The sequence below is a fragment of the Nomascus leucogenys genome, chromosome 17 (assembly GCF_006542625.1).
Source record: "Nomascus leucogenys isolate Asia chromosome 17, Asia_NLE_v1, whole genome shotgun sequence".
NCBI lineage: Eukaryota > Metazoa > Chordata > Mammalia > Primates > Hylobatidae > Nomascus > Nomascus leucogenys.
The window spans coordinates 46,160,826-46,186,841 of record NC_044397.1 but is presented as its reverse complement, the minus strand read 5'-3'; the positions used below and the strand labels follow the sequence as shown (position 1 = coordinate 46,186,841).

At 46.0% G+C, this 26,016-nt stretch overlaps 2 protein-coding genes across 3 annotated transcripts; one reads left to right on the top strand and one right to left on the bottom strand.

Moving 5' to 3' along the window:
- The first annotated feature begins 4,946 nt into the window (after positions 1–4,946).
- LOC100607886 (ubiquitin carboxyl-terminal hydrolase 21) lies at positions 4,947–7,115 on the top strand. Of its 2 annotated transcripts, XM_030796055.1 has the most exons (2): positions 4,947–5,474; positions 5,617–7,115. In XM_030796055.1, the coding sequence occupies exon 2, from the start codon at positions 5,688–5,690 to the stop codon at positions 6,831–6,833; it is 1,146 nt and encodes a 381-aa protein (XP_030651915.1). In that variant the 5' UTR covers positions 4,947–5,474; positions 5,617–5,687; the 3' UTR covers positions 6,834–7,115. The 2 variants fall into 2 exon arrangements, with proteins under 2 accessions (XP_030651915.1, XP_003276102.2); XM_003276054.3 differs by having other exon boundaries at positions 5,026–7,115.
- An 11,647-nt stretch (positions 7,116–18,762) lies between these two features.
- SBDS (SBDS ribosome maturation factor) lies at positions 18,763–25,549 on the bottom strand. Its single transcript, XM_003276052.4, has 5 exons — positions 25,142–25,549; positions 24,073–24,202; positions 23,097–23,297; positions 22,226–22,390; positions 18,763–19,583 (listed from the first exon to the last, which is right to left on the bottom strand). Exons 1-5 carry the CDS (start codon positions 25,267–25,269, stop codon positions 19,455–19,457), a joined length of 753 nt encoding a protein of 250 aa, XP_003276100.1. The 5' UTR covers positions 25,270–25,549; the 3' UTR covers positions 18,763–19,454.
- Positions 25,550–26,016: the final 467 nt, after the last annotated feature.

The window sequence follows — 26,016 nt, the reverse complement described above, 5'->3', positions numbered from 1 at the left end:
ACTAATGTTGTTTCTTATAATTTAGTGAGATTTGAGGTAAAATAATTTGGAAGAATGTTTAATAGAAAAATTTAAAAGCTCTTCCTGGCCTCAAGGAAATAAGGGAGGGGGTTGTTTTAAAAGGCCCAGGAAGAGGCTGGGTGAGGTGGCTCATGCCTGTAATCCTAGCACTTTGGGAGTCTGAGGTGAACGTATTGCCTGAATTCAGGAGTTTGAGACAAGCCTTGGCAACCTGGTGAAACCCCATCTCTACTAAAAGACAAAAAATTAGCCAGGCATGGTGTCACACACCTGTAGTCCCAGCTACTCGGGAGGCTGAGGCATGAGAATTGCTTGAACTTGGGAGGCGGAGGTGGCAGTGAGCTGAGATCGCACCACTGCACTCCAGCCTGGGTGACAGAAAGAGATTCTGTCTCCAAAAAAAAAAAAATTAAAAGACCCAGGAAGAATAATCTTAGGAATGAAGTTTTCACATTGTATTCAGATTTTTTCTTTTCTTTTTTTTTTTTTTTTTTGAGACAGAGTCTTGCTCTGTCGCCCAGGCTAGAGTGCAGTGACATGATCTTGGCTCACTGCAAGCGCTGCCTCCCAGGTTCACGCCATTCTCCAACCTCAGCCTCCCGAGTAGCTGGGACTACAGGCGCCCACCACCACGCCCAGCTATTTTTTTGTATTTTTAGTAGAGATGGGGTTTCACCATGTTAGCCAGGATGGTCTCCATCTCCTGACCTGGTGATCCACCCGCCTCAGCCTCCCAAAGTGCTGGGATTACAGGTGTGAGCCACCGTGCCCAGCCTGCAGATTTTTTATTTACTTCATTTATTTATTTACTTATTTTAAGAGACAGGGTCTCACTCTATTACCCAGGCTGGTCTTGAACTCCAGGGTTCAAGACATCTTCCTGCCTTGGCCTCCCAAAGTGTTTGGATTATAGGTGTGAGCCGGTGGACCCGGCCACCTTCAAATATTGAAATCACTGAAAGGCACCTGGTCATCATTTTCTTGTCAAACTTTTCAATCAGAGCAAGTAATCTGTGGTGGCCCAGCCTTCAGATTAGTTGACTCAGTGGAGACCATATTCCAGAGAGCCACCCCGGGCCTTTTGACCCGGAACACACAGGTGATTACCACAGCCCAGGGCGATAGAGAACTCACTCCTATGACTTGAAAGGGTAACTTTAATGTGTGCCGGACATTGCCCTAAGTATTTATGCACATTATCTCACTTAGCTCTTTACCAGTGGATGAAGTACCTATTAGCAGCCTCCTTCCACAAATACATTGAAGTTTAGTGAGATTAGATAAATTGCTCACATGTTTTAGCAAAGGCTTTCTGGTATGAGTTACAGAAACGAACATGAGCTGAATCTTTTGCAAAGAAAAAGAATACGGGACCCGGGGCGTGGCTCACGCCTGTAATCCCAGGACTTTAGAAGGCTAAGGCAGGCGGGTCACCTGAGGTCAGGAGTTTGAGACCAACCAGGCCAACATGGCGAAACCCCGTCTCTACTAAAAATACAAAAATTAGCCAGGCGTGGTGACAGGCACCTGTAGACCCAGCTACTCAGGAAGCTGAGGCAGGACAATTGCTTGAACCCCGTAGGTGGAGCTTCCAGTGAGCCGAGATCACGCCATTGCACTCCAGCCTGGGTGACAGAGCGAGACTCTGTCTCAAAATAAATTAAAATAATAATAACAAGTAAGCAAAAGAATACAGGTGGGCAGCCAAAGTTGTAGGCTCTCAGGATATCTTGCTGAATCCAGGGGCTGATTTGCTATGAGACAGAGGAATGTGCTGAATCTGGCTCAGGAGAGAGCTGGAAACTCAGGTAACAGACCCCAGAGTCCTCTTTTTCTCCACCTGCAGAATGGGATCTTTCTCTGGCATCTGTATCCTTGTAGAGAAGCATGGCTGCCCCACAACTCCTGGAGTCACAGAAGTTGGGTTCAGCCATCTGCAAAAATCCATGATTATTGTTCTGTCCATATTCTAAACTCCTTAGAGAGACAATTGTATCTTCTTAGCAAAGGTTATTCGTTTTGTGTGGTTGCATAAGAGTCTCTCTGTCTCTCTCACTCTCTCTTTCTTCCCCCTTGTGTTGAGAGACAGAGATTCTAGAGAAGAAATGGAAGAATCGTGGGCTGGGCAGACACCCTAAAATGTGCCTGCTGCATACCAACTTTACACAACTAGTAAGATTTAAATTCCTGTCTTTCCAACTCTGTTTCAAATAGACTCTGGACTGGTCAGCCGCAGTGGCTCACACCTGCAATCCCAGCACTTTGGGAGGCTGAGGCGGGCAGATCACTTGAGGTCAGGAGTTCGAGACCAGCCTGTGCAACATGGTGAAACGCAGTCTCTACTAAACATAAAAAAATTAGCTGGGCATGGTGGCAGGCGCCTGTAATCCCAGCTACTCAGGAGGCTGAGGCGGGAGAATCACTTGAACCTGGGAGACAGAGGTTGCAGTGAGCAGAGGTCACATCACTGCACTCCAGCCTGGGCGACAGAGCGAGACTACTCCAGCCGGGGCAATAGGGCAAGACTCCGTCTCAAAAAACAAACAAACAAACAAACAAACAAACAAACAAAACAAAACACTAAACAGGCCAAGCGCGGTGGCTCCTGCCTGTAATCCCAGCACTTTGGGAGGCTGAAGGGGGCGGATCACCTGAGGTCAGGAGTTTGGGACCAGCCTGACTAAAATGGAGAAACCCCATCTCTACTGAAAATACAAAATTAGCCAGGCATGGTGGTGCTTGCCTGTAATCCCAGCTACTCAGGAGGCTGAGGCAGGAGAATCATTTGAACCCGGGAGGCGGAGGTTGTGGTGAGCGGAGATCGTGCCATTGCACTCCAGCATGGGCACCAAGAGTGAAACTCTGTCTCAAAAACAAACAAAGAAACAAACAAATGAACGAACAAACAACTCTGGCTGGGCTATTCCCACTTCCATAATACTTTAAAACAAATCTGATACTTTTTTTTCTTCCCGAGATGGAATCTCGCTCTGTTGCCCAGGCTGGAGGGCAGTGGGGCAATCTCGGCTCACTGCAAGCTCCGCCTCCCAGGTTCACACCATTCTCCTGCCTCAGCCTCCGGAGTAGCTGGGACTACAGGCGCACGCCACCACACCCAGCTAATTTTTTGTATTTTTACTAGAGACGGAGTTTCACCGTGTTAGCCAGGATGGTCTTGATCTCCTGACCTTGTGATCCACCCGCCTCGGCCTCCCAAAGTGCTGGGATTACAGGCGTGAGCCACCGCGCCCGGCCTGATACTTTAAGTCTCTGTCAGCCTCTCAAGAGGGCCATCACATCTATAGCCATATCCCTCTGAAACACCCCATCTCACCAAAAGGACCACCAGGGTTTGAGAAAATCTGTGGCAGATCTTGCTGAGCTGAAGTCTTATGTGCGTTTGATCTCTCGGCATTTCTGTTGTGTTCCTCCCTACGCCCCCAGCTCTAAACTGTCTATATGCCTGTTCTTACCTTAAAATATTGATCTACAAACTAGAATAGTGGTTCTGAAATTTTAGCGTGCATCAGAGTCACTTGGAGAGTTTATTGACTTACAGATTTACAGTTTATTGAGTTTAAAAATTGCTGGGCCCCGTCTTTGATTGATTAGGTTTGGAGGTTTAAGATTTTGCTTTTTTTTTTCTTTGAGACGGAGTCCTGCTCTGTCACTCAGGCTGGAGTGCAATGGTGCGATCTCGGCTCACTGCAACCCCCACCTCCCAGGTTCAACCAATTCTCCAGCCTCAGCCTCATGAGTAGCTGTGATTACTGGTGTGAGCCACCACGCCCGGCTAATTTTTATATTTATAGTAGAGATGGGGTTTCGCCATTTTGGCCAGGCTGGTCTCAAACTCCTGACCTCAAGTTATCTGCCTGCCTCGGCCTCCCAAAGTGCTGGGATTACAGGCGTGAGCCACCATGCCCGGCCAAGATTTTGCATTTTTAACAAGTTATTGTTACCTATGCAGTGGATGGGTTCAGTGGCTTGGTGGATGACAGCTCTCAAAACAGTGCCACTTGGAGGGTGGGGCTGGGTTGGCTTTTATAAGCCTAGGCTAATGAGTCATGATATGATTGGATCTTGTAGTCAGGTGATGCCAGGAGGTGTGATCTGACTGGATGCTGCAACGGGGTGACGCCAGGGCTCAATCTGATTGGATCCTGGATCCTGGTGGGCTGTGTCTGCTTCTTAATTTAGTCCCCATGCCCCGATCCTAGCACTTAGGTTCCCTCTGTGGGTGCAGGCTTGGTTCGTTTGGGCATGCTCAGGTTACATAATCTGAGGGTTCCAGGCAACTGATAAACTAACAACTTTGTTACATAAAAGTTGAACCAGATTGGTCTAGTGCAGCTACAGGCGCGGTGGCTCACGCCTGTAATCCCAGCACTTTGGGAGGCCGAGGCAGGCGATCCTAATGGTGTATCCCCACCTTGAGAACTACTTAACTAGAAGAAGCCAAAGTCACGAATACATTCCCTCACACAAAGCCTCACAACTAGCAGGAGATCAATACATGCTTATTGTATAAACTTCCTAACGCAGAGAGTCCAATTTTTCTCTATTTTTTCATGTCGATTTAATTACTTAGATTGGAGTCTTTGTCCAAAACATGCTGTTTTAGAATTTGGTGGTGGTGGGGGGGCGGGGAATAATTGTAATAAAAAGTTCTGTTTGCCTTTATTATTTATGTATTTATTTATTTTCAGGACGGAGTCTCTCTCTGTCACCTGGGCTGGAGTACAGTGGCCTGATCCTGGCTCACTGCACCCTTCGCCTCCCGGGTTCAAGCGATTCTTCTGCCTCAGCCTCCTGAGTAGCTGGGATTACATGCATGTTCCACCATGCCCAGCTAATTTTTGTATTTTTAGTAGAGACAGGGTTTCACTGTAGCAGGACGAGCCTCAGACAAAACCTCTCTGATGGGGACCAACAAAGATGGCGGCGGCCCCTGCGGCGGGAGCGATCTGGGCAACAGCTGCGGCTAAAGCTGCAGCCGGGCCCACGGGGGAGCTGCACGGGGGTAGTAGGGGGTGGCCCTGAACTGGGGCCTGGCCCCGGCTGGCCTCTCCCGCCGCCTCACCGGGGGACAGGTCCAGCCTGTGGTGTCCAAAATGCCCCAGGCCTCTGAGCACCGCCTGGGCCGGACCCGAGAGCCACCTGTTAATATCCAGCCCCGAGTGGGATCCAAGCTACCATTTGCCCCCAGGGCCCGCAGCAAGGAGCGCAGAAACCCAGCCTCTGGGCCAAACCCCATGTTACGACCTCTGCCTCCCCGGCCAGGTCCTCCTGATGAACGGCTCAAGAAACTGGAGCTGGGACGGGGACGGACCTCAGGCCCTCGTCCCAGAGGCCCCCTTCGAGCAGATCATGGGGTTCCCCTGCCTGGCTCACCACCCCCAACTGTGGCTTTGCCTCTCTCATCTCGGACCAACTTAGCCCGTTCCAAGTCTGTGAGCAGTGGGGACTTGCGTCCAATGGGGATTGCCTTGGGAGGGCACCGTGGCACCGGAGAGCTTGGGGCTGCACTGAGCTGCTTGGCCCTCCGGCCTGAGCCACCCACTTTGAGACGTAGCACTTCTCTCCGCCGCCTAGGGGGCTTTCCTGGACCCCCTACCCTGTTCAGCATACGGACAGAGCCCCCTGCTTCCCATGGCTCCTTCCACATGATATCCGCCCGGTCCTCTGAGCCTTTCTACTCTGATGACAAGATGGCTCATCACACACTGCTTCTGGGCTCTGGTCATGTTGGCCTTCGAAACCTGGGAAACACGTGCTTCCTGAATGCTGTGCTGCAGTGTCTGAGCAGCACTCGACCTCTTCGGGACTTCTGTCTGAGAAGGGACTTCTGGCAAGAGGTGCCTGGAGGAGGCCGAGCCCAAGAGCTCACTGAAGCCTTTGCAGATGTGACTGGTGCCCTCTGGCACCCTGACTCCTGCGAAGCTGTGAATCCTACTCGATTCCGAGCTGTCTTCCAGAAATATGTTCCCTCCTTCTCTGGATACAGCCAGCAGGATGCCCAAGAGTTCCTGAAGCTCCTCATGGAGCGGCTACACCTTGAAATCAACCGCCGAGGCCGCCGGGCTCCACCAATACTTGCCAATGGTCCGGTTCCCTCTCCACCCCGCCGAGGAGGGGCTCTGCTAGAAGAACCTGAGTTCAGTGATGATGACCGAGCCAACCTAATGTGGAAACGTTACCTGGAGCGAGAGGACAGCAAGACTGTGGACCTGTTTGTGGGCCAGTTGAAAAGTTGTCTCAAGTGCCAGGCCTGTGGGTATCGCTCCACGACCTTCGAGGTTTTTTGTGACCTGTCCCTGCCCATCCCCAAGAAAGGATTTGCTGGGGGCAAGGTGTCTCTGCGGGATTGTTTCAACCTTTTCCCTAAGGAAGAAGAGCTAGAGTCGGAGAATGCCCCAGTGTGTGACCGATGTCGGCAGAAAACTCGAAGTACCAAAAAGTTGACAGTACAAAGATTCCCTCGAATCCTCGTGCTCCATCTGAATCGATTTTCTGCCTCCCGAGGCTCCATCAAAAAAAGTTCAGTAGGTGTAGACCTTCCACTGCAGCGACTGAGCCTAGGGGACTTTGCCAGTGACAAAGCCGGAAGTCCTGTATACCAGCTGTATGCCCTTTGCAACCACTCAGGCAGCGCCCACTATGGCCACTACACAGCCCTGTGCCGGTGCCAGACTGGTTGGCATGTCTACAATGACTCTCGTGTCTCCCCTGTCAGTGAAAACCAGGTGGCATCCAGCGAGGGCTACGTGCTGTTCTACCAACCGATGCAGGAGCCACCCCGGTGCCTGTGACACCTCTAAGCCCTGGCACCTGTGAAGCCCTTTAAACACCCTTAAGCCCCAGGCTCCCCGTTTACCTCAGAGACGTCTATTTTTGTGTCTTTTTAATCGGGGAGGGGGGAGGGGGTGGTTGTAGCTCCATTATATTTTTTATTAAAAAATACCCTTCCACCTGGAGGCTCCCTTGTCTCCCAGCCCCGTGTACAGAGCTCACCAAGCCCCTGCACATGTACAGCCCCCAGACCCTCTGCAATATCACTTTTTGTGAATAAATTTATTAAGAAAAAAAAAAAACCTCTCTGACACTGAGTTGTAGAAGGAAGGGCTTTATTCAGCTGGGAGCATCGGCAAGCTACTGCCTTAAAATCTGAGCTCCCCGAATGCACAATTTCTGTCCCTTTTAAGGGCTCACAACACTAAAGACTTCACATGAAAGGGTCGTGATTGATTTGAGCAAGCAGGCGGTACGTGACAGGGGCTGCATGCACCGGTGGTCAGAGAGAAACACAGCAGGGCAGGGAGTGTCACAATGTTCTTCTATACAATGTCTGGAATCTATGAATAACATCGGTTTCTAAGTTATGAGTTGATTTTTAACTACTGGGTTTAGACCAGGCAGGCCCAGGCCTGGTTTTGGGCCTAGTGCTGGGCTGCCTGTCTTTGGTTTTACTTCCTTGTTGTTTTTTCTTAAAACAGCTACTGAGTATAAAACAATATAAAACAATATGAGAGGGTCTCTCTCTTCCCTCATCACCGTGTTAGCCAGGCTGGTCTCGAACTCCTGACCTCAGGTGATCCATCCACCTTGGCCTCCCAAAATGCTGGAATTACAGGTGTGAGCCACCGCACCTGGCCCTATGTTTGCCTTTATAAATAAGATTTATTTTAGCTCTTCTTTCTTTCTAATGCAAAGTACTTTAACACTTAATTAAAAAAATTAAGTGTTTCAATCGGTTGGGCATGGTGGCTCATGCCTGTAATCCCAACACTTTGGGAGGCTGAGTCAGGAGGATCACTTGAGTCCAGGAGGTTGAGACTAACCTGGGCAACATTGCGAGACCCCATCTTTATTTTTAAAAATGATTTCAATACAGAAAATGCCTGTTATTGCCATAAAGAGCTATCTTGATAGCTGAGCCATTGCACTTCAGGAGTAGCTGTTGTATGGCAGCTGTGGAAGTTGTGCAGTGCTCAGCCTGTGCAACCACATGTGGCAGCCTGGTGGAGAGCTTCTCTGCAATAAATAGTAATGAAATATTTCTCTCCCTCCCCGCTTTTCAAAGCTTCTTCTTCTTTTTTTTTTTTTTTGAGACGGAGTATCGCTCTTGTGGCCCGGGCTAGAGTGCAATGGCGTGATCGCAGCTCAACGCAACCTCTGTCTCCCGGGTTCAAGCAATTCTCCTGCCTCAGCCTCCCAAGTAGCTGGAATTACAGGCATGCGCCACCATGCCCAGCTAATTTTGTATTTTTGGTAGAGACAGGGTTTCTCCACGTTGGTCAGGCTGGTCTCGAACTCCTGACCTCAGGTGATCCGCCTGCCTTGGCCTCCCAACGTGCTAGGATTACAGGTCTGAGCCACCGCTTGGCCTCAAAGCTTCTTTTGTTAAAAGGTTTGGGCTATTTTTTAGTAACTTTTACGGTCTCATTTAATTCTTTCCCTGCTTCCTTTCCTTTTTTTTTTTTAATTATTTTTTAATTATTTTTTTTAAATTGAGACCGAGTCTTGCTTTGTTACCGAGGCTGGAGTGCAGTGATACAATCTTGGCTCACTCCAATCTCCACCTCTCAGGTTCAAGCAATTCTCCTGCCTAAGCCTTCGGAGTAGCTGGGATTACAGGCGCCCACCACCACGCCTGGCTAATTTTTGTATTTTTAGTAGAGACGGCATTTCACCATGTTGGTAAGGCTGGTCTGGAACTCCTCACCTCAAGTGATATGCTGCCTCAGCCTCCCAAGTGCTGGGATTATAGGCATGAGCCACCGCACCCAGCGCTTTCCTTTTCTCTTTATGTGACTTACTAAACCACTTGACAAAGAAGCTGAGGTTATTAAGTTTTTCTTTTCACAAATAAGGTGAATGAATCATAAGCCCATGTCTGCTGTTTTATTTACTGAAATAGTGTTCTAAAAAATAAAACAGCACTCTCTTAAGGCCAACGTTTATACCTAAATTCTGGGCCCTGAAATGTAATTGTGCACCTAGGCCCTTATTTAACTTCGAATTCTCCATCTGTGAAAGATGCATAATACCAGGTCTACTTTGCAGACAGTTACAGTAAGTCAGATGATGTCTGAAAAACACTTGAGACACACAGTTGCCATGTTCTGTGTACTGACGGAAAGTATGAAATTAGCAAAACATGCAGGGAATATTCAGCTGTATTCATTACTGTGTTTAGGCAAAATATGGTAAAGAAATTGCTCAGAATAGTTTCTCTGAAGACGTTTGGGTATACTTTAGTATGCTTTGCAAAGCTTGGAATTGGACTTAATTTTTACTTAGAGAATTAAGCATCTAATTATTGCCACAAAAAATAGTAGATTACAGCCGTGCACAGTGGCTCACGCCTGTAATCCTAGCACTTTGGGAGGCTGAGGCGGGTGGATCATCTGGGTTCAAGGGTTCGAGACCAGCATGGCCACCATGGTGAAACCCTGTCTCTACTAAAAATAAAAATAAAAAATTAGCCGGGCATGGTAGGGGGCGCCTGTAATCCCAGCTACTTGGGAGGCTGAGGCAGGAGAATCTCTTGAACCCAGGAGGTGGAGATTGCAGTGAGGAGAGATTGCCCCACTGCACTCCAGCCTGGGCGACAGAGCGAGACTCCATCTCAAACAAACAAACAAAATAGTAGATTAAGTTTGGGCAACATAGCAAGACCCTTCCCTACAAAAAATTAAAATAATTAGCTAGGCGTCGTGGCACAAGCCTGTAGTTCCAGCAACTCTGGAGGCTGAGGCAGGAGGATTGATTGAACCTAAGAGTTGTGGGCTGTAGAGAGCTATGATTGCACCACTGCACTCTGTTACAGATGTACACATGTACTGGGTCTTGATGGAAAATGGATTGATTTAGAAATATTTGGGGATGATGGCTTGCTCACTATAGCCTAGGCTATTTGGAGAAAAGCAAAACATTTGAAAGCTGAAACATTCAAAACATTCAAAGATTCAAAGCTGAAATCTGTGATCCATGCCATGAAACTGAAGGACAAAAAAAAAAAAAAAAAAAAAAAAAAAATGCGGCAGTTATTTTAGTGGCACCAAGTCCTGGGGCTGCTGGATCCCAGCCTAGGAGGAGAGGGACATGAAGAAAAGTAAGGGCCAGCACATTTTGACTGTTCTGGGGAAAAAGAACTGCAGCAGGAAGTAACTGCTCTGCTCAAAACACTCCTATCCTCTCTCTCTCTCTCTCTCTCTCTCCCTCTCTCAACAGTCTCACTCTGTCGCTCAGGCTGGAGTGCAGTGGTGTGATCTCGGGTCACCGCAACCTGTGCCTCCTGGGTTCACATGATTCTCCTGCCTCAGTCTCCCTAGTAGCTGGGATTACAGGTAACTACCACCACTCCCAGCTAATTTTTTGTATTTTTAGTAGAGAAGGGATTTCACCATTTTGGCCAGGCTGGCCTCGAACTCCTGACCTTGGGTGATCCACCTACCTCAGCCTCCCCAAGTGCTGGGATTATAGGCATGAGCCACCACGCCCGGCCAGCCTCTCTTTATTGGGAGCTTTCCATCCACTCTCCATCTCTTCTGTCTTTTCTTTTTAAATCTCCTCATCACTTCCTTGCAAACTCTCCCAAATAGCTGTTAAAGGCAAATGCCTCGGCCAGGCGCGGTGGCTCAAGCCTGTAATCCCAGCAATTTGGGAGGCCAAGGCGGGCGGATCACGAGGTCAGGAGATCGAGACCATCCTGGCTAACACGGTGAAACCCCGTCTCTACTAAAAATACAAAAAATTAGCCGGGCGTGTTGGCGGGCGCCTGTAGTCCCAGCTACTAGGGAGGCTGAGGCAGGAGAATGGCATGAACCTGGGAGGCGGAGCTTGCAGTGAGCTGAGATTGCGCCATTGCACTCCAGCCTGGGGGACAGAGCAAGACTCCGTCTCAAAAAAAAAAAAATAAAATAAAATAAAGGCAAATGCCTCCTAGTGCCTGAGGTAGGTATAAGACAGCTTGAAACCAGTAATCTACAATTCTTTCCTGGGTTTTCTGTTCTCACAACAGAGTCTGTGTCACCTTCTAAGGTACTGAAACTGACTCAGTTGTTTCATAGAGCAGATGTTTATGGTTTCTTTTGAATAAACATAGAAATTGACCCTTCTAGCCTGGTGTGGTGGAGTGTGCCTGTATTCCCAGCTACTTGGGAGGCTGAGGCGGGAGGATCACTTGAGCCCAGGAGTCTGAGCTGTAGTGCGCTATGCCAATCAGGTGTCTGCACTAAGTTTAGCATCAACTTCCTAGGAGTGGGGGACCACCAAGTTGCTTAAGGAGAGGTGAACCAGTTCAGGTCGGAGACTGAGCAGGTCAAAACTCCCGTGCTGATGAATAGTGGCATCCCGCCTGTGAATAGCCACTGCACTTCAGCCTGGGCAACATAGTGAGACCCTGTCTCAAAACAAAACAAAAGCAAAAGCAAAAAGAAAAACAAATTGACCTTTCCAGTCTTGAAATTTGAGAAAGTGACATTTGTCTTATCCAAGTTCCTTTCTCAGGAAATCAACCATCAGGCCTCCCAGATGGTATCAAGGAACTGAAACTTACCAGATCACTGCATTTGGACAATGAGATGCAGGACCCCTCATCTGTCATAATGGCCTAACAGACCACCTGCTGCCTGTTGACCAACTCCTCTTCCTTACCCCTCCCTAATTCCTGTTTTACTGCATGTAGTTACATTTCTTCCTTCCTATATAAACTCCTAATTTTAGTTGGTCAGGGAGGAGAATTTGAAACTGATCTCCCATCTCCGTGGCTGGAGCACCCAATTAAAGCCTTCTTCCCTGGCACTACTGATTGGCTTTCTGTGCAGCAAGCGGCAAGACCTATACCAAACCCCTGGCATTTTGGCAACAGCACTGGTCATGCTAGGGAAAAAGTTCAAGACCTCAACTTCCCTCAACTCAAGACCCAGGGAAGCCTCTCACAATTTCTAAAGGGCAGGGCAGAAGAGATCTTTGAAAGTGAATCTGAATGAGAATAAAATTGCAATTTCACTTTTAAGTTTTCCAAAAAGCTTATTAAATTAGTATTTTCATATGCTTTTGAAAATTTTATTTATTTATTTATTTATTTATTTATTTAGAGACAGATTCTCACTCTGTCACCCAGGTTGGAGTGCAGTGGTGTGCTCTCAACTCACTGCAACCTCTGCCTTTCAGGCTCAAGCGATTCTCCTGCCTCAGCCTCCTGAGTAGCTGGGATTACAGGTGCCCACCCCCATGCCCAGCTAATTTTTGTTTTTTTTTTTTTTTTTTTTTGGAGACAGATTTAGCTAGTTTCGCTCTTGTTGCCTAGGCTGGAGTGCAGTGGTGCAATCTTGGCCCACTGCAACCTCCACCTCCAGGGTTCAAGTGATTCTCCTGCCTCAGCCTCCCGAGTAACTGGGATTACAGGTGCCCGCCACCACATCTAGCTAACTTTTTGTATTTTAGTGGATATGGGGTTTCACCATGTTGGCCAGGCTGGTCTTGAACTCCTGTCCTCAAGTGATCAACCAGCCTTGGCATCCCAGAAGTATGGGATTATAGGCATGAGCCACTGCACCTGGCCTAATTTTTATATTTTCAGTAGAGATGGGGTTTCACCACATTGGCCAGGCTGGTCTCGAACTCCTGACCTCAGGTGACCTGCCTACCTCTGCCTCCCAAAGTGCTGGGATTGCAGGCGTGAGCCTCCGTGACTGGCTGAAAACTTTATTTCAAAACTAATCATGCTGGTTGTAATGTGCTTGTGTAGGTTACATGTGTATTTTTCCACAGATTTTTCTACGCTCTTTCAACCGTATATAAACCTGTACACACATATTCAGGGTTTTTCCTCCAAAAAAGTTACAAAATGGGATCACACCATAATACATTCCTCCGTAGTTTTATTCCCTCTTCCATCTCTACCCCTCCTCCACTTGTTACCATGGACATCGCTATAGGACATACAGGAAGAGGTCTCATTTGTAAAAATATACTTAATATTCCACAATAGGCTGGGTGCAGTTGCCCACACCTGTAATCCCAGCACTTTTGGGAGGCTGAGACGGGCAGATCACCTGAGGTCAGGAGTTCAGAACCAGCCTGGCCAAAATAGGGTAACGCTGTCTTTACTAAAAATACAAAAATTAGCCAGGCATGGTGGTGCGCGCCTCTAGTCCCTGCTATTCAGGAGGTTGAGGCAGGAAGATCGCTTGAATCCGGGAGTTGGAGGTTGCAGTGAGCTGAGATTGCACCACTGCACTCCAACCTGGGCAACAGGGCAAGACTCCATCTCAAAAAAAAAAAAAAAAAAATATCCACAGTAAGGAGATGTTACAATTTATTTAACTACAGGTTGAATATCCCTAATCCGAAAAACTCCCAAATTTAGAAACATAATGCTCAAAGGAAATGGTCCCTTAGCATTTTGATTTTTGAATTTTTTAATTAGGCATGCACATACGCCAAAATCTGAAAAAATATCTGAAATTTGAAAGACTTCTTTCCCAAGCATTTGGAATGAGTGATACACAGCCTGTATTTGCTATTGATGGTCATTTTCAGTTTTTACTAATACAAGCAGAAAATAACATTGTACACATATCCTTAGAATTCAGGTAATTTTATTTCTGGCAGATAGGTGCCTAAAGAGCAATCAATTGCTGTATCAAATGGTGCACATGTCCAAGTACAGTGGTTCATGCCTATAATCTCAGGTCTTTGGGAGGTCGGAGTGGTAGGATTGCTTGAGGCCAGGAGTTCGAGACCAGCCTAAGCAACATAGCAAGGCTCTGTATCTAAGAAAAATTAAAAAAAAAAAAAAAAATTAGCCCGGCATGGTGGTGCCTGCCTGTAGTCCCAGGTACTCAGGAGGCTAAGGTGGGAGGATCACTTGAGCCTGGGAGGTTGAGGCTGTAGTGAGCAGTGATCTTGCTACTGTACTCCAGCCTGGGCGACAGAGCAAGACCCTCTTCCTCAAAAAAAAAAAAAAAAAAGTGCACATATTTAAAAATTTTAAGATACCACCAGGCCATGTGCGGTGGCTCATGCCGTAATCCCAGTACTCTGGGAGGCCGAGGCAGATGGATCTCCTGAGGTCAAGAGTTTGAGACCTGGCCGGGCATAGTGGCTCACGCTTGTAATCCCAGCACTCTGGGAGGCTGAGGCAGGCGGATCATGAGGTCAGGAGTTTGAGACCAGCCTGGTCAACACAGTGAAACCCTGTCTTTACTAAAAATACAAAAATTAGCTGGGCATGGGGGTGGGTGCCTGTAATCCCAGCTACTGGGGAGGCTGAGGCATGAGAATTGCTTGAACCTGGGAGGTGGAGGTTGCAGTGAGCCAAGATCATGCCATTGCACTCTAGCCTGGGTGACAGAGCTAGACTTCATTTCAAAAAACAAAACAAAACAAACAAACAAACAAACAAACAAAAAAACAGAGTTTGAGACCAGCCTGGCCAACATGGTGAAAGCTCATCTCTACTAAATTATTATCTGGGCACGGTAGCACGCGCCTGTAATCCCAGCTACCTGGGGAGGCTGAGGCAGGAGAATCGCTTGAACCCAGGAGGCAGAGTTTGCAGTGAGCCAAGATCGTGCCACTGTACTCCAGCCTGGGCAACAAAGGGAGACTCCATCACACACACACAAAAAAGATACCACCAAATTACTTTCCTGAAAGGTTGGAGTCAGTTATACTTCTATCAGTAAATGCATGAAAGTGCCATTCCTTCACATCCTTGCCAATATCACAATTAATCTTTTATGGGTAGAAAATGATTTCTCATTGTTTAGCATTTCTCTGAGAGAAGTCGAATATCCTATTTTGCATTTAATTTTAAATTAATGTATCAATTTTCCCCATGCTCAGGGGTGAATATTAGACCTTTTTCTTGGTTGGTCATAACTTATTGGCATTTTACCTGTCTTACCTGTTGCACATATTTTCTCCTAGCCATAATTTTTTTTTTGAGACAGAGTCTTATACTCTGTCGCCTAGGCTGGAGTGCAGTGGCACAATCTCAGCTCACTGCATCCTCCGCCTCCCGGGCTCAAGAGATTCTCCTGCCTCAGCCTCCCGAGTAGCTGGGATTACAGGCGTGTGCCACCATGCCCAGATAATTTTATTTTTATTTTTAGTAGAGACAGGTTTTTACCATGTTGCCCAGGCTGGTATTGAACTCCTGACTTCAAGTGATCCACCAGCCTTGGCCTCCCAAAGTGCTGGGATTACAGGCGTGAGCCACTGTGCCCAGCTGAGCCATAATATCTTTAAACTTTTTTTTTGAGACAGGGTCTCACTGTATTGCCTAGGCTGAGTGCAGTGGCCTGATCATGGCTCACTGCATCCTCGACCTCTCAGGCTCAAGCAATCCTCCTACCTCAGCCTATCTAGTAGCTGGGACTACAGGCATGTGTCATCATACCCAGTTAATTCTCTTTTTATTTTTATTTTTTTTTTTGAGACGGAGTCTTGTTCTGTTGCCTAGGCTCAGGCTGGAGTGTAGTGGCACGATCTTGGCTCACTGCAACCTCTGCCTCCCGGGTTCAAGCAATTCTCCTGCCTCAGGCTCCCAAGTAGCTGGGACTACAGGCATGTGCCACTACACCCAGCTAATTTTTTGTATTTTTAGTAGAGATGGGGTTTCACCGTGTTAGCCAGGCTGGTCTTGAACTTCTGACCTCAGTTGATCTGCCTGCCTCGGCCTCCCAAGTGCTGGCATTACAGGCGTGAGCCACTGTGCCCAGCCTACACCCAGTTAATTCTTAATTTTTGTACAGACAGAGTCTTGCTATGTTGCTCAGGCTGGTCTTGAACTCCGGGACTCAAGTGATGCTCCTGCCTTGGTCTCCCAAAGTGCTGGGATTATAGGCATGAACCACTGTGCCGGGACTGGCCTCTTTAAACTTTAAGTGTCTTCTGTCATTCAGAAATTTTACATTTTTATGTAGTTAAATCTATTGGTATTTGCCTTGATAATTTTTAGGTTTCTGTTTTTCTTAAGAAAGTTTTTTTTTTAACCCTTAGGTTAAATATTTCCTTATATTTTCTACTAACTCACAGTTTTTTTGTTGTTGTTTGTTTGGTTTTTGAGATGGAGTCTTGCTCTGTCGCTGAGGCTGGAGTGCAGTGGCGCGATCTTGGCTCACTGCCATCTCCACCTCCCAGGGTCAAGCGATTCTCCTGCCTCAGCCTCCCGAGTAGCTGGGACTACAGGCACGTGCCACCACTCCCGGCTGATTTTTTTGTATTTTTAGTAGAGATGGGGTTTCACCATGTTAGCCAGGATGGTCTCCATCTCCCGACATCGTGATCTGGCTGCCTTGGCCTCCCAAAGTGTTGAGATTACAGGCGTAAGCCAGTAACTAACAGTTTTATGTTTACATTTAGTTCTATAACTGATATATAATATATATATATATATTTTGAGGTGGAGTTTTGCTCTTGTTGCCCAGGCTGGAGTGTACTGGCAGAATCTCGGCTCACTGCAACCTCTGCCTCCTGGGTTCAAGAGACTCTCCAGCCTCAGCCTCCTGAGCAGATGGGATTACAGGCGGCTGCCACCATGCCCGGCTAATGTTTTTTTTTTTTTTTTTTTTTTCAGTCGGCGTCTCGCTGTTGCCCAGGCTGGAGTGCAGTGGCACGATCTCAGTTCACTGCAACCCCCGCCTCCCAGGTTCAAGCAATTCTCCTGCCTCAGCCTCCCAAGTAGCTGGGACTACAGGCATGCGCCACCATGCCCAGCTAATTTTTGTATTTTTAGTAGAGACGGGGTTTCAGCATGTTGGCCACGATGGTCTCGATCTCTTGACCTTGTGATCTGCCTGTCTCAGCCTCCCAAAGTCTTGGTATTACAGGCGTGAGCCACCACGGCCAGCTGATTTTTGTATTTTTAATAGAGACTGGGTTTCATCATTTTGGCCAGGCTGGTCTTGAACTCCTGACCTCAGGTGATCTGCCCACCTGGGCCTCCCAAAGTGCTGGGATTACAGGCATGAGCCACGGTGCCTGGCCCGCATATTTATTATTTCAGACATTTACTCCACATCTACTAGATCCAAAGCATGGTGGGATATACACACACATTGCTAAGTCCCTTGCCCTTAAGGAGCTCACAGTCTAGCATGAAGACAGGTAATTAAGCAGCTCTAATACAAGTTTGAATAAATCCAGACCTATGAAGGAATTTAAGTTAGAGTACTGGGTTCCAGCAACTGGAGCAAATAATTGTGTATGGGGTACAAGGGAAGCTTCAGAGAAAAGAACTGTGCTAAAAGAAGAGGCCTAAGTCTGAAATGTCATTGTGACCAAATGCACACACCATCAGCTTGCATTGAAAAAGTCAAATAAATCAATCCTTAAAATAATCCATTATGGCTGTGGTACTGGGAAGATGATCATGAACCAAAAATGTTAAGTTCTTTGATAATGAAATTAGTATAACATTAAAAAAATAAGTTTAGATGATGACTCAGATGTGATCTACATTTGACACTTCTTGAAATTCCAGCTTTTTAGAAAAAATGAATATTCAGAATCAGAAAATCTTTGTTTTGAGATGGGGTCTGGCTCTGTTGCCCAGGCTGGAGTGCAGTGGGGTGATTTTAGCTCACTGCAACCTCCACCTCCTGGGCTCACGTGATCCTCCTGCCTCAGCCTCCCAAGTAGTTAGGACCACAGGGGTACACCACCATGTCTAATTTTTTGTGTTTTTGGTAGAGACGGGGTTTCACTGTGTTGCCCAGGCTGGTCTCGAACTCCCGAGCCCAAGTGATTCACCCGCCTTGGCCTCCCAAAGTGCTGGAATTACCAGTGTGAGCCACTGCACCTGGCCCCAGAAAATCTTAAGGAAATGTTATATTAAATGTTTATATTTTCTTACTAAGATAGAGCTATTGATATATTGAACAAATAGCTGTATCAAAACAGCAGCCTAACTTTAGCATTAACAGAAAAAGCGTTCATTCCCATGTTATCAAACAAGAATATATTTTGTTAACACTATAAGAAAAAATTTTGACTTTATAATCTCAATTGTAGTTATTTTAAACTAAAGGGACGTTTCTGAGAGCTTGTATTAGCAGGGAGTTCTGTGTGCTTATAAACCAATCAGTACCTTTTCAAGTCAAGAAGCCTGTTTTCAGTTAAAATAAAAACTGCTGTCCAGAAATACATCTGTATATTTGAGTGAATTTAATTTATATTCTACAATGTATCTCTGTTGAAATAGATTTTTTTTTTTTTTGGAGACCGAATTTCACTGTCACCCAGGCTGGAGTGCAGCGGCACATTCTCAGCTCATTGCAACCTCTGCCTCCTGGGTTCAAGCGACTCTCCTGCTTCAGCCTCCGGGTAGCTGGGACTACAGGTGCGTGCCACCATGCCTGGCTAATTTTTGTATTTTTAGTAGAGACGGGGGTCTCACCATGTTGGCTAGGCTGGTCTCGAACTCCTGACCTCAGATGATCTGCCTGCCTCGGCCTCCCAAAGTGGTGGGATTACAGGTGTGAGTCACCTCCCCTGGCCTTGAAGTACATTTTTAAAAGCTTGCACCTTGTCCATTTATGTGTTTAAATACTAAAATAATACTTCAGTTACATCCCAAGTATTAGCAAAAAATTTTCAGGTGTTTACAAGTACAGGCCCTGTTCTAAGCATTCTTCATATTGATTTATTTGGTTCTCCTAACAACTCCCTAACCCTACCACAGACACGGGCAGAGAAAAGAAAGGGAGTTAGGAAGTTGTCTAGAAACACCAGCCATAGTTGTTTAATAAAAATAAGAGTGGTTTTATTGATTACATACAATTTTAGCTACATTAATATATATTATAAACTTTAAGAATTAGAAATAAGTGACTTTCATTTTTTAACCAAGAATAATCTAAGTTATGGCAGCATGTTCAATGAAAATTATTTAAGTCTGGCACAATTTTTCTGTATCTATTTCTCAGATAATCAGGAACATCATCCAAGATTTACATTACGACACCATAATGACCCTCAGATCACAAGTTCCATTAAGTAGAAATGAAGCATCATATGTTTTCTATTTCAGGAAAGACCCTCCTTTTGTCATATAGACATACCCCTAATAATCTTACTCTACTGTACAAATAACTTTTCACCCACAAGAGCTGCCTCAAGTAACTTTCATTTTGGAAAGCTATCAAGGCATGAGACAGAGTAGCAAAATGCCACTCTGGACTTTGCATCTTGGAGTTTCAATTTTGCTTTAGGATTTAGACCCCAGTTTATAATTAAAACCAAATCATTCCCACATTATTATACTTACGTAGGAAAGCCTTGCTGTGTCCACTGTTAACACAAAGATAGAAAATGTCAAATAGTTTGAGCAAGTATTTGGCAGACCACAGACATGAAACAGTGCCGTCGGAAACGAAAACACTTTAGTGTTTTAGAGGTGAAGAGATTGATGGGTGTCATTCAAATTTCTCATCTCCTTCTTCCACATCTTTCAAATTGAGTACTTCCAAAGAACCTTTGCCTTTGGTTTCCTTTTTTATTAGCTCATCAATTTCTCGGAAGCAGCCCGGGTCAATCAGACATACCTGAAACATTTAACGTAGCAGTTTACCACATAAGGATGAGCAACACACAGAATAAACTCAGCTTTAACTTCCTTTGAGGCAAGCACAATGCTTTCCGGATCTCTCATAATACCGCAGTTCTATGGTGCAATAGATAAGACAATGAGTAGGGCGGCACACTGGGTTCTAGTTCAGCCTCTGCCCTCAGGTATCCATGTAGCCCCCTGTGACAAGGCATTAATCCCTATGTTTAAACACTTATTCTGATTCTTCAGCTGTAAATGGAAGGGACAAACTAGAAAACTCTGATTCTTCCCATACTAAAATTTTGCATTACATTTTATAGCTCAATAAAGTCACCTCCACGTATGAAGGAGAAAAAGCAATGTGAAGACTTAGACACCATGTGTATGTTTTTTATTTTTTTTGAGAGAGAGTGCAGTGGTGTGATCTCAGCTCACTAAAGCCTCTGCCTCCCAGGTTCAAGTGATTCTCCTGCCTCAGCCTCCCAAGCTGGGATTACAGGCGCCCACCACCACACCTGGCTTATTTTTTGTATTTTTAGTAGAGACAAGGTTTCACCATGTTATCTGCTCGCCTCGGCCTCCCAAAGTGCTAGGATTACAGGCACGAGCCACTGTGCCTGGCCCATGTGTACAGTTTTGCAAAGATTTTAGAACTTCAAGTAGTGTCAGATGGGTTAGTTCACATCTACAGTGGATACTCACATACTCAACACTTCTCTACAGCTCATTTACTTTTAAAAAGAAGCTGCAGACCGGGCGCGGTGGCTCACGCCTGTAATCCCAGCACTTTGGGAGGCCGAGGCGGGCAGATCACCTGAGGTCGGGAGTTTGAGATCAGCCTGACCAACATGGAGAGACCCCTGTCTCTACTAAAAATACGAAATTAGCTGGGCGAGGTGGCACGTGCCTGTAATCCCAGCTACTCGGGAGGCTGAGGCAGGAGAATCGATTGAACCCGGGAGGCAGAGGTTGCAGTGAGCTGAGATCACGCCATTGCACTCTAGCCTGGGCAACAAGAGTGAAACTCTGTCTCAAAAAAAAAAATAAAATAAAAATATAAAAAATAAATAAACACAAAAGCTGCAAAGCCTTGAAAACATGAATTTGTAGACAGCTGAATTTACACTGTGTTTGAAGCTGTGGGGTGAGGTCATAAGGACATAATGGTTTCGCTGCTTCTTTAAAATGTTCTGTGTTTAATGTCATCAGGTTCACACACTAATATCCTCTGGAAACACCCTCACAGATATACCCCAAATAATGCTTTATCAGGCTTCTAGGGATTCCTTTCCAGTCAAGCTGACACCTAAAATTACATCCACAATTCCACCCCTTATCAACTTGGCACCCAGACACATCTCTTTAAACCATTCTTAATCTTCAAATGAAGACAATAACAAGATCCTAGCTTTTCCTAACATGATGCAATTAACCAGACGCGACTATCCTGCATACAACTCAAAGAGTGCTAATGCTTTTGTCAGAATTCAGCTTTCAGAATTTCATCATTCAGGATTCAATCTTTTTTTTTTTTTGAGATGGAGTTTCACTCTTGTTGCCCAGGCTGGAGTGCAATGGTGCAATCTTGGCTCACCGCAACCTCTGCCTCCCAGGTTCAAGTGATTCTCCTGCTTCAGCCTCCCGAGTAGCTGGGATTACAGGCATGTGCCACCACGCCTGACTATTTTGTATTTTTAGTAGAGACAGGGTTTCTCCATGTTGGTCAGGCTGGTCTCGAACTCCCGACCTCAAGTGATCCACCTGCCTTGGCCTTCCAAAGTGCTGGGATTACAGGCGTGAGCCACCGCGCCCAGCCAGGATTCAATCTTTTGGAACTATGATTTTCAAGATATTAGAAGTTCAGGCTTTGGACTTTAAAGATTTTGACTTTTTTATTATTTCAACATTGAGACTGTGGCATTTGGGATTGTCTTTTAGGATTATGACCAGCACTGGAGTAAAGCACACAATTGAGCTATCTCTGAAAACGCAATGTAAATTTCCATAGTGTGCTTTGTATTAATTTTTCCAAAATTTTTAAGGTAGTTGGAATTATCAATCTTCCACTAAAATAGCAATTTTTAAGTGGCTTATTTTAAATAGTTGCTACATTTGCTAAAATCATGTATCTAAAACACTAACGCATAATATATGACAAAAATAAATGCTGGGAAAAAAATAAAATGATTTGTGGTAAACAAGGCTGACTAACCTTTAGTCTTAAGAAAATATCTGGCTGGGCGCGGTGGCTCATGCCTGTAATCCCTGCACTTTGGGAGGCCGAGGCAGGTGGATCATGAGGTCAGGAGATCAAGACCATCCTGGCTAACATGGTGAAACCCCGTCTCTACTAAAAAGTATGAAAAATTAGCCAGGCATGGTGGCGGACGCCTGTAGTCCCAGCTACACGGGAGGCTGAGGCAGGAGAATGGCATGAACCCGGGAGGCAAAGCTTGCAGTGAGCCGAGATTGCGCCACTGAGCTCCAGCCTGGGCAACAGAGCGAGACTCCATCTCAAACAAAAAAAAAAAAAAGAAAAGAAAATATGTTTACAACGTCTAAATGTTTGCTACTAATTTATTACTAGAGAATACAATATTTAGGTAACATGAAGCAAAGAAAATATTTGACTCTTACAATTTCTAACTGTTGGCCATAATCTTCACTTTCTATGACCTTGATCAGTGGCTTGAGTTTTTCTTTCAGCTTCTTGCCTTCATTGACTGGAAGGATGAACCGAAGCCTCATGTGAGCACGTTCTATCTTCATTTTCTCTTTTAACTGCTTTATTACTTCCAAAGCCTACCAAGACAAAATCAAGAATGTAATATCTTCCACTATATTATTTCATAAGGTTTTCAAAAACAAAGTAGTTTCCATGTAGTTGGATTAGGTAATGGTTTCTTAGGTATAACATTAAAAACATAAGTGACCATTAAAAAAAAATAGAAAAATTGGACTTATCAACAAGAAAAGCTTTTGTGTTTCAAAAAACTATGAAGAAAGTGAAGGCCAGGTGTGGTGGCTCATGCCTGTAATCCCAGCACTTTGGGAGGCCAAGGTGGGTGCATCACAAGGTCAGGAATATGAGACCAGCCTGGCCAACATGGTGAAACCCCGTCTCTACTAAAAATACAAAAAAAAGAAAAATTAGCCGGGTGTGGTAGCACACGCCTGTAATCTCAGCTACTGAAGAGGCTGAGGCAGGAGAATCGCTTGAATCGGGGAGGCAGAGTTTGTAATGAGCCAAGATCGCGCCACTGCACTCCAGCCTGGGCAACAGAGTGCGACTCTGTCTCAAAAAAAAAAAAAAAAAATTAGAAATGGGGCATCCCTATGTTTCCCAGGCTATTTCCGGGCCTCAGGCAGTCCTCCCATCTTGGCTCCCAAAGTGCTAGGATTACGGGCGTGAACCATCGTGCCTGGCCCCAGACTCATTATTTTAATGATTTCTTCAGAGAAAACTGATTTCCATGGCTATATTTTGATGACATGAGAAACCACTCACCTGCTGTTTTGTACTCTTGTTGGTTTTCACTGAATAGTGGATGTCCTTCATGGCTCTCTCAATAAGGATCACGGTGTATGGTCTCTTTGTTTCAGGATTCACACATTTGTCTGCCACAATAGTTGCAATGTCCCTAAACATCTGCTCCAGTTGTGTATGTCTTTCTTTATCTGATACTTGAACTTCTCCTTTAGTCAAAATCTAAAAAAATGCCAACACATTTAAGAAATCACTATCTTTCTCTATCACACGCTATTTGTTAACTAACTACAAAAAGTGAGTAACTAGGGAGAAAATTAAATTTCATCCTCTCCAGCTATTAATATGTAAGTAATGGTTTGAGCTTTGCCCAAAAGATGCAAGAATCTTTTGGCTGGGCGCAGTGGCTCACACCTGTAATCCCAGCACTTTGGGTGGCTAAGGCGGGCCTATCACCTGAGGTCAGGAGTTTGAGACCAACCTGGCCAACATGGTGAAACCCCATCTCTACTAAAAATCCAAAAATTAGCCGGGCAGGGTGGTGGGCACCTGTAATCCCAGCTAACCTGGAAGCTGAGGCAAAAGAATCGCTTGAACCTGGGAGGCAGAGGTTGCAGTGAGCTGAGTGCACTCCAGCCTGGGCAACAGAGCAAGACTCTGTCTCAAAAAAAAAAAAAGGGGGTCTGAAAGATGAAATACTTGAAAACAAATTCAGTTTTCAAGTTTTCAGGTATACCACATCCTATAAATGAGGTAATTTATAGAAAAATGAGGTAATTTAGTAGAAAATCTGATTTCAGGAGGTTTTGGCAAAAAAAACCCACAAAAAACAAACAAACAAAACCACCAAGTTCTTCATTATTAGAAGTGACACTGTGCAGCTCACATTATTGCTTGGTTAGTCTTTCCTCCAGAAAAACAGCCTTTAATGTTTAGTATACCTACAGGTACGTTATAAATGGTTATTAGGGTTAGCTATGCTGCAGCTGTTACCCACCTGCTTACAGATTTCAGTTTGGTCATCTGTTCCAAACGCACTGATGAGATCTTCCTTCTTGGCAACCTGACCTTTAGAAACATTTACAAACACTGAGTGGGTCTGCAGAACTTCATCAAGGTCTTTTTCCCTTGTGAGGGCAGGAGAGAAAGTCCTATGTGAATATACTTGAAACTTGGACATGCATTTACATTTAAATACGAGATGGCAACAACACGAACGGCAAGACAACAAATCCCCCTGATGACCTTCAGTGTCGAGGGCGCGTTTTCTTTTTCTTCCCCCATACCCCCCGCCCCCAGATGGAATTTCACTGTTTTTGCCCAGGCTGGAGTGCAGTGGCGCGATCTCGGCTCACTGCAACCTCTGCCTCCCGGGTTCAAGTGATTCTCCTGCCTCAGCCTCCTGAGTAGCTGGGATTACAGGCATGCGCCACTACACCCGGCTAATTTTGTATTTTTAGTAGAGACGGGGTTTCATGTTGGCCAGGCTGGCCTCGAACTCCTGGCCTCAACTGATCTGCCCGTATCGGCCTGAGGGAACACTTTCAAAACTCAGAACCATATTTGCCTTACCATTTGCTCACTGGAGAAAAATGTCATGGGAGGACGTAAGAAACACAAGGGTGGGGTGGGGTGCAGACAGCTGCTGCCACGGAATGCCAGTCCCTAGATGGCAGCAGTGAAGACATTACGCACTTTAAACTGCTAGGGCTACTGAGATCTATGACACCAGATGTACCCACAACTATGGCAGTATTCGGAAGACTAGGTTCTCAGCCACCACTATTCTAGGAAAAGGACCACAATTATGAGATTTCTTGGCTGCAGCTTTTATGACACCAACAAAACAAAACCCCAAACCAACAACCCAATCCGAACCAACCAAATAAAGAAGAAACCCTTGGCTAGGCGCAAGTTCGGACAGCGACGTCTCATGTTCACATCAGGAATGTTCCATTTCCTCCCCGGCCAACACCCCAGCCTGGCCCATTCACTCGACTTGGGCAGAGACAGGCCGCCTCGGAGGTGACGGCTCAGGCCCAGGCCCGAGGGAGGGGGCTACTCACACGCCGCTCCGCCAGCCGACGACCTTGTTTTTGTAGCAGGCGATTTCGAAGCGCTTCCCGGCGCGCTTCATCCTTACCACGGCCACATTGGTTAGGCGGATCTGGTTGGTGGGGGTGAAGATGGACATCGCGGCTGTTTAAAGACCTAGGAGCCGGCGAACCAGGGCAGACCCGCGCCGCCCAGCCTGAAGGCCACCAGCGCCTCGCGGTAACGACCGGGCGGCGCGCAACACTGACCCAACCGCAAGTGCGCGGCGCCGCGACTCACGAGCTTCAGGGAGCCGCCACAGTGCGTCTGGCAGCCTTACTGCGCAGGCGTCAGGTGGGGCAGAAGCCGGGAGGGGAAAAGTGAGCGACGACGCCTGCGCATTGTGGCTTTTTACGCCATCTTTCCACGCCCAAAAAGGGAGGTGCTTTTCCTGGCCTAATTTACTTTCGCCAATGAGCCGAGAGCTCTGACAGGATGCTCGCGGATGTTTAGTGACCGGGTTGAAACAGCGTTGGCACCACCTCGTTCCGCGGAATTCAAGGGCCAGACCCACTTTATACTAGAAATATTTTTAATAATAGATTTTATAATAAATATTTTTATTTACTCATATTTTTATAATAGAAATATTTTAACATAAAATATAGACAAAAAATTGTAATGAACCTTCCATGTACCCATCACCCCGCTATCAACATTTTGCCATCCTTGTTTTATTCCTCTTTTTTCATTTTTTTTGTTGCTTTTTTATTTACACTTTTCTTTTAAAAGTCAGTCTCACTCTGTCACCCAGGCTGGAGTGCAGTGGAACGGTCATGGCCCCACTGCAGCTTCGACTTCCTGGGCTCGAGCGATCTTCCAGCGTTAGCTTCCCAAGTACCTGGGT